Source organism: Galeopterus variegatus, unplaced genomic scaffold (genome assembly GCF_000696425.1).
Source record: "Galeopterus variegatus unplaced genomic scaffold, G_variegatus-3.0.2 Scaffold7611, whole genome shotgun sequence".
NCBI lineage: Eukaryota > Metazoa > Chordata > Mammalia > Dermoptera > Cynocephalidae > Galeopterus > Galeopterus variegatus.
In genome coordinates, this window is record NW_007733722.1 from 79167 (window position 1) to 86497 (window position 7331).

Consider the following 7331-nt stretch of genomic DNA (forward strand, 5'->3'; position numbering starts at 1 on the left):
ACCGGTCTCGACATGGGATCTGAGCCCTCGGCGGGAGCGCCACCGTACTCCCAAGCGGCGCACTCTCCAGTGTGCCACCGGGCCGGCCCTTGGAGTGATATTTGGGGCAATAAATAAAATGCCAGAGGAAAGCAGATGTCTATTTATGAAAAAAGATATGTTATAACCCAAATCAGAAAAGATTTTTATCTAACTACATATGTCTGGTAAATATGCAGAAACCACAAAAGACGAGAAAAGTTGCCATTTGGTTACATTTTGGGGACGTTTCTGTCTCTGAGATGTAGCATGTAGGATCTGGCCCTGGGAGTAGACCAAGCTTCAGTCTAGCTCCGCTGTGCCCCAGGCACACGCTGTCTCCAGCCTAGGTCTGAAAGGCGAAGATTGTCATATCCTCCTCGAAGGGACAGATATAGAGGTGATGGAGCAGTAGTAATAGCCACAGGCCCACAATAAATGTTCCCTGTTTTCTGTAAATGTGAAATCAAAGGAGAATAAAACAGAGATGGTTCCTACCAAGGTGGAGCTGGGCTCGGGAAAGCACCCTGGTGGGACTCAGCCTCACTGATGGACCCTTTCTCATTCCAGGGAGAGGTCCCTCCACGGTGGTATCCTTCTGCGGCACCCCCCACTCGCCAGACGGCCTCAGAGGGCCAAGTTGCTGGACCAGGGCAGTCAGCGCTGGGCCACTTTTGTCCCTTTACACCCCACCCCTACCTTTTCCATAGCTCTGATTAGTAATTCCACTTTTAAGAGGGAGGGGTGGTCCCTGACAGATTTAGAGAGTTGGTTTAACTTCCTCTCAGGGGGGCATGCAGGCTCCATCACCCACCTGCCCAGCCGCTTCCCGCCACAGGCGCACCCAGGAGGCTGCCGAACTAGCTAAGCGCTGAGCTCCACCTGCCGCCCGCCGGTCACCGAGGCAGCAAGATGAAAACCCTTCACTTTGGATGGCCATAGACTCATTTTAGTGTAAACAAACGTGGTGTGTACAGAGCTCAGGAAGTCACTCGTGGGTATTTAACTGCCCCCAAACAGAGGGAAATGTATTTTTTCTGAAGGAAATGAGAAAGTCATTTTTTGATGGCCATAGACTCATTTTAGTGTAAACAAACGTGGTGTGTACAGAGCTCAGGAAGTCACTAGTGGGTATTTAACTGCCCCCAAACAGAGGGAAATGTATTTTTTCTGAAGGAAATGAGAAAGTCATTTTTTTCTAACTCATAATGGGGGCCACCACGGTCAGGGTGACATCACCCAGGAGCACCGGCATGTGGAAGCCGTCCTCCTGCCAGTCCTGCCTGCAGTCACTCAAACCCTGCTCTGTCGGGGATGGGAGGAAGGGTCCCAGCCTCGCCCTCATGCCCCCTGGGGGCCCTGCCAGCTCACATGACCACATCAGGAACAAAGGTCGAGATGGAAGCCCCAGATGGGCAGGAGCCGGTGGCCAGGTCTCCATGGCCACCTGTGCGTGCCCATCTGCCGGAGCCTAAGCTGGATCTGCATGTTTGCAGCTACCGAGCAGATGGCAGACCAGCCCCTCTTGTTTGGCCACCTGGGTAGGGGCCCCCAAGCCCACTGAGCTAGAGGATCCTTAACCACTTACCAGCTCTCGTCGGTTCCTCTTCAAATGCTGTTTTACCTCAGTGGGACGTACTACGCCCTGTATTTCCTCGCCACGCTCCTGATGATTATTTATAAAAGTAAGTCATGAACGGAAGGTTTGCTGAAGAGTTGCCGCTGCCACCTCCAGTAACTCGCGTCTGGTCTGTGCCATGTTCTTTAGGTCAAGTGTTCAGCTACCCTTGCAACCACCTGCTCCTCGACCTGACGCTGCTTTTTCTGATGGCAATTCTGGAAGCAGTTCGGTTATACTTGGGTGAGTTGACTGAAAACTACAAAGTACTGGTGATAACAGAGTTGCTATCTTAAGTGTTCTGAACCTTTAAATATTAGCCATTTTATAATATGGTTATTGGAGACATTTTTATCCACACTGCTCAGCCAGTTGCTTGGCAGGTGTTGCTTGACAGTGTCATTAAGTATTAATTGTTTATTCAGAAACTTTGTCCCAGAGACAGACAACTGGTGGCACCCTCGGGAGAGACCCTTCTAGTTTGGAAGCATAGCCCCTGGCCGCTAGGTAACATGGGAAACCCAGCCTAGCCATCAAACCTGGAGCTCCAAAATATTCCCCGGCACCCCTTCCTTCCAGTTGGCCTCAGCCACCTGAGGAGAAGGCATGGCAAGTTCTGTCAGGTGCCCCCCAGTCCAGCTCCGGGGGCCCCAAGTCTGTGACCACTTCACGTGCCCTCTCTTAGCCAAGTCCTTTCTTTAACCCCACAGTTCATTCAAACAACTCATACCTGGCCTTTGGAGTCATATTTGTATATCTAAGATAAAAAATTTGGTACTATATTTCCTGAAGATCATATTTCATTTGCTAGAAGTGGAAAATGGCATGGAAAATTCTTGTATTAACATTTTATATTTTCTCCTTAATATACTGTAATTACGTAATAACTTCGTATAGCATACATTATACGAAGTTATACGACAGTGAGCAGCCAGTCTGTATGTGGGATCCGAACCCTCGGTGGGAGCGCCACTGCGCTTCCCAAGCGGCGCACTATAACAGTGCGCCACCGGGCCGGCCCCAAGGTCATGTTCTTGCACAAGACTCAAGGAGAACAGAAATAAAACGTGGAAAACCCCTTTCACAGAGCTGCCTGCTGTGAGCAGCGAGGGTCCGGCCTGCAGCCCTGGCCCTTCCCCTCCTGTGCTCACGGTCACAGGCATGTGCACGCAGCACATCTGTTTCTCCTGCAGAGTGGCACTGTGCTTGTTGCCCTGCCACTGGGGATGTGGCAGCAGCACTTCCAGGGCACCTTGTGCCTGCTGGGCTCTGGTCTAAGACCCCTTGGGACACACACACCCCTTGTGATACCTGATGTACAGTGAGGAAACCGAGGCACACATGGAGGTTGGGCCCCTGCCCTTGCTCTTGTCATCAGACCTCGGACTCCACTAGGTGGGTGTAAGTGAGTTTCCTCAGCCGTCAATCTTACGCAGAGGGGCTCGGGCCGCGGTGCCTGCACACCCGCGGTGCTGGAGCTTGGGCAACCTGCCCCAGGAGGGTGCACATGCTGCACTTGGACAGAGACTTGGTTCTTGGCCAGCCCTTCAAGGGGCCTTGGGCCTGCCTTGCCCCATAGGGGCTGTTAGGGCCCCAAGCACATGTCACACTGAAGGCTCTCAGGGCTCCTTGGGCAGCTGGGGGCAGCTGGGGCTTGGCACTTTTCATTTGTTTGTCAAACGTGTAGTTTTGTCTTTTATGAGTATCTGTGAAATTTTCCAGAACTGGCCTTAACCCAGAGTGAAATATTTTTGGAAGTTTTATTTTTATTTATGCAAGGTTTTGGGGCTTATGCTCATGGACTATGACAACTAATCTATACCTTGTGGAATTTATCTGCATTTAATGGATTCTTTCGAAGATTAGGATGACTCAATCAACATTCTTTGAAAATATGTTTTGTACCATTCAAAAAAAATTTGGCCGGTGGGGTGTAGCTGGCCAGTACAGGGGTCAAAACCTGGCCCTTGGTGTTGTCACACCACACTCTAATCAACTGAGCTAAATGGACAACCCAGTTTTGGGCCATTTTATAATATTATCTCATTCCTTAATATTTGTATGTCTTCAGCTTCATTAACTATTGTACTTGTATTGACCTACCCAGTAGGGTACTGGTGTGCCTCTTAAATAAAATGGATATATGAAAACCCCACCACCTTTAATCCTGTAGGGGATCGCAACCCTCGGTGTTGCGCCCGCACCACGCTCAGCCAGTGAGAGGGAACCGGTCTCCACATGGGATCCGAACCCTCGTCGGAAGCGCCACCGCGCTCCCAAGCAGCGCACTCTCCAGTGCGCCACCGGGCCGGCCCTATTTTTGGAAGTTTTAACAAAATCCCTTCAGTCCCACTTGTAATTAGGAAAGGTGGCAGATATTCTTAGGATTGTTTTACATACCAGACTGTCCCCAACCAGCACAGCTGACCCAGACAGATCCAGCCACGTGCTCCGCTGCAGAGGCTTCTCTCAGGGAGGAGCACTCCCCACCCTGCCCTTTGCTCTCTGGCACTTCCGAGTCCCAGGTGGTGGCCGCGGTGGGCTGTGTCCTGGAGGATCGTGGCTGCAATGAGCTCATATTGGTCCTCAGCAGCCACCCTCCCTGGGCACCACAGGCCATGGGTCCTGGGTGGGTGGTGGGTCCCGGCATGTCCTGCAGCCCCCACCTCACTCACCATGTTTGTTCGGTCCTCCAGGCACGAAGGGAAACCTGACAGAGGCCGAGGTGCCTCTGGCTGCCAGCCTGGCCCTCACAGTGGGCAGCATCCTCCTTTCTGTGCACTTCCTGCTCTGGCAGACTCTGGTGCTGTGGGCAGACTCGGCCCTCAGCGCCACGCTCCTGGCACTCCACAGCCTGGAGGCCGTCCTGCAGGTGGTCGCCATTGCCTCCTTCGTCAGGTAGACGTGGCCCAGGACAGCCCCACGCGGGGCCCAGCCCCCACTGTCACCTCCCCCACTGCAGATGGTTTTGGATGGTTTACAGATCTGTTTTGGCAGGGGTGGGGGGCTAGGAACTAGGACAGAACAAACTGCTTGGGGCCCAGGTGTTGGGAACAGCCGCAGGGTGGGGCGGGGGCATCCACATAGGCCCGTCAGTGGGGACCTGGTATCGGCCTGGCCGGCACTGACCCCTAGGCTGAGAAGGAAGATAAAGCCCTTCAGAAAGGAGCCTTCAGCAGTCACACCAGCCAGCAGGCAGCCCAGCAGCTCCACGTGGTCACCGCCCCCAGAGAATCGGCTTCCTGGCAGTTTCTGCAGGAGCGTGGGCCACCCGGTTAGTCCCCATGGGAGCCAGTCAGGACCACGTGTTTTCTGTTCTATCGCCCACTTGTTGCATGGCATTTCTTGGCATCCTACACTGTCCACACTGGTCCTGATTCATGTTTTGAGAGCCCAGTCCACTCTTGCCAGGCCCTGCACCAGGATGGGACATCTGTGCCCTCAAGAAGGTGCTCTCCTGAGGGGCCAGAGCTGCAACAGGGGTGGGTGCTGTGTGCCCGGTGCCTCTCAGTGCCCCTTGGATCCTGGCTCAGGGTCAGGCAGGCCCTGGAGGAAATGGTGTGCACTAATTTCCAAAAGAGTAAATGCAAACCAGCCGGCTCTAGTGTGTGGGGTGTTTTCACCTCAGCCACAGTCCTTGGAGAACAGCTTCAGTTAAAACTTGAGTAACATTTGTGCTTAGTGCTAAACAAATTCTATCTTGTGATTTTTTTTCCCATTCACAGATTTGCTGTAAATGCTCCCTAAAGTGTCTGTGCTGATGCTTTATAGTAGGTTTCTGTCATTTGTTTCTGTTGTGCATTTTCTGTGTTTGGAATAGCATGTTCAAATGCCTAGATGTCTTCTCTTCACTGTATTTTATTTAATAAAGAAGTGTGTATATCTCCACGAATTTCTCCTAATCATGGCCACCCACCTCCCCCAGGGTTCTTCTTCAGTACAAAAGAGCATGCCCCCCCCTGCAGGCTGCGTCACCCCGTCCCGGGCCTGCTGCCATCCTCCAAGTGCCTCAGCGGGAGCAGCAGCGACGGAGCACCCTCGGTGGCCTCTTCTCGTGGGAGTGAGTGGGAACTCCAGTTGCTCCTTGGATGACTTCTTTGACCTGCGGCCCCTGGGGCCCCCTGCAGGACAACCTTGAGAACCTGCTTTCCAGCTACTTGTGCCTGAGCAGCAGACCCCCATGCCAGTGTGGGAAGGGCCTGGTGCTCCAGAGCACTTCGGGCCGCTCCCTTGCCAGCATCCCTGTAGCCCCCGGCACTCACCGCCTGGACTTGGGGAGGGTGGGGTGGTGCTCTCACTGCCTGGGGACATGGCCAGCCTGCCCTGCAGACCAGGGCGGAAGCCTGCTGCCCTCAAACTTTATGGATCTGAACCACGCACCTTTGACACCCCGATCTTGCTGGCTGCACAAAGGCAGTGGTCACCTGTTCCATAGGGGACACCATGGCTCCAGACAGCCAGAGGCACACAGCAGCCACTTCTGACCCACCCAGGCTCAGTACTCACGATCTGAGATCTGACCGATGAGCACAATTTTAGGAATGGAGAGGTACCCCCCAGCCATGCACCCCTGCGATGCATGTTTCCCACTCTGCGCAGTCCCTGCTGTGCCTCCAGGAAGGGCGAGGTCTCAGGTGTGTGTGCCCTCCCCTCCCCACAACGCTAAGCGCTGGGTCGGGGCACAGCTATGGGCTGAGCAGGATCTGCGGGTTTTGTGAGATCACACACAAAGGCCATAAACCAGGAAGCCAGGCCTTGCCCAGGCCTGGAGCAGGCGCTGGGCCTGGAGGATGGAGGATGAAGGCCAGTTCCTGCCACCCCTCCAGCAAGCTCACGGGGGTTGTGCCAGAGTACAGGCGGGGCAGGTGGCCTTGCTGCAGGAAAGGGCAGTGGGGGCAGAGCACCTTCCTCCCCAGCGGCCCCCAGGAAGTGCTCCATGCCAGCCCAGGACAAACACACCAGCGGCCCTGCCCTTCTGGGACCACGGCCCTGTGACCCCTGCCTCACAGACAGCACCCATTTCCACTGCCCCCACCTCAGGTACAACAGCCGAAGAATTTAGGTCCCTGCCTGGGGGTGCCCGGCCATGGCTCAGGCCTGCTCTCTGCCCCCTCCTCCACCTCCTGCTCACTTACCAGCCAATGTCACCTGCACTGTCTGTCTGCTGCACGCTGGCCTTGTTCTGAGAAGTCAGAGCAGCTGGGGTGGGCAGGGGTCAGGAGGAGGGCAGAACCAGACGGCCTGATGCATGCAGCCTAAGGAGGGGCATGCTACAAGGAGAGGGCTACCCCAAGACAGCACGCACACAGGGACAGCCGAGGCCACAGGGGCCCCCACCCTCCCACCTGACACCCCATTCCTCAGGGGATGGCCAGGCTGGGCTGGGTGTCCAGAGGACAAGGGGGCTTTGGGAGCTCCTGGCGTGCGCAGGAGGGAGTCCCCCGTCTGGGGAGCTCAGGGCCAGGGGCCTACTGCTCACATCCAAGCACAGACTGAAGCCTCTGCCCAGTGTTCCTGGGAACAGACGGGGCAGCTGACAAGGGGAGGCCCTGACCTCCCCAGAGCCGGTTCTTGGGGCACCAACCAGGGCTGCCCCTGCCGGCATGGCCTGCCCTGCGCAAGGACGAGCTCGGGGCCCCGCCCTGCGCATCCCGTGCGGGGCCCGAGGCGGGTGTGGGGGGCCCCCGGGGCGGAC

General features: G+C 55.4%; 1 protein-coding gene across 2 annotated transcripts; it reads left to right on the forward strand.

Annotated features, from left to right (window-relative positions):
- Positions 1-549: 549 nt before the first annotated feature.
- On the forward strand, positions 550-5365 carry LOC103607648 (transmembrane protein 80-like). 2 transcript variants are annotated; one of them, XM_008592130.1, is made up of 4 exons: positions 550-608; positions 1610-1703; positions 1787-1879; positions 4333-5365. In XM_008592130.1, the coding sequence occupies exons 2-4, from the start codon at positions 1631-1633 to the stop codon at positions 4536-4538; spliced, it is 372 nt and encodes a 123-aa protein (XP_008590352.1). In that variant the 5' UTR covers positions 550-608; positions 1610-1630; the 3' UTR covers positions 4539-5365. The 2 variants fall into 2 exon arrangements, with proteins under 2 accessions (XP_008590352.1, XP_008590351.1); XM_008592129.1 differs by lacking the exon at positions 550-608 and having other exon boundaries at positions 1638-1879.
- Positions 5366-7331: the final 1966 nt, after the last annotated feature.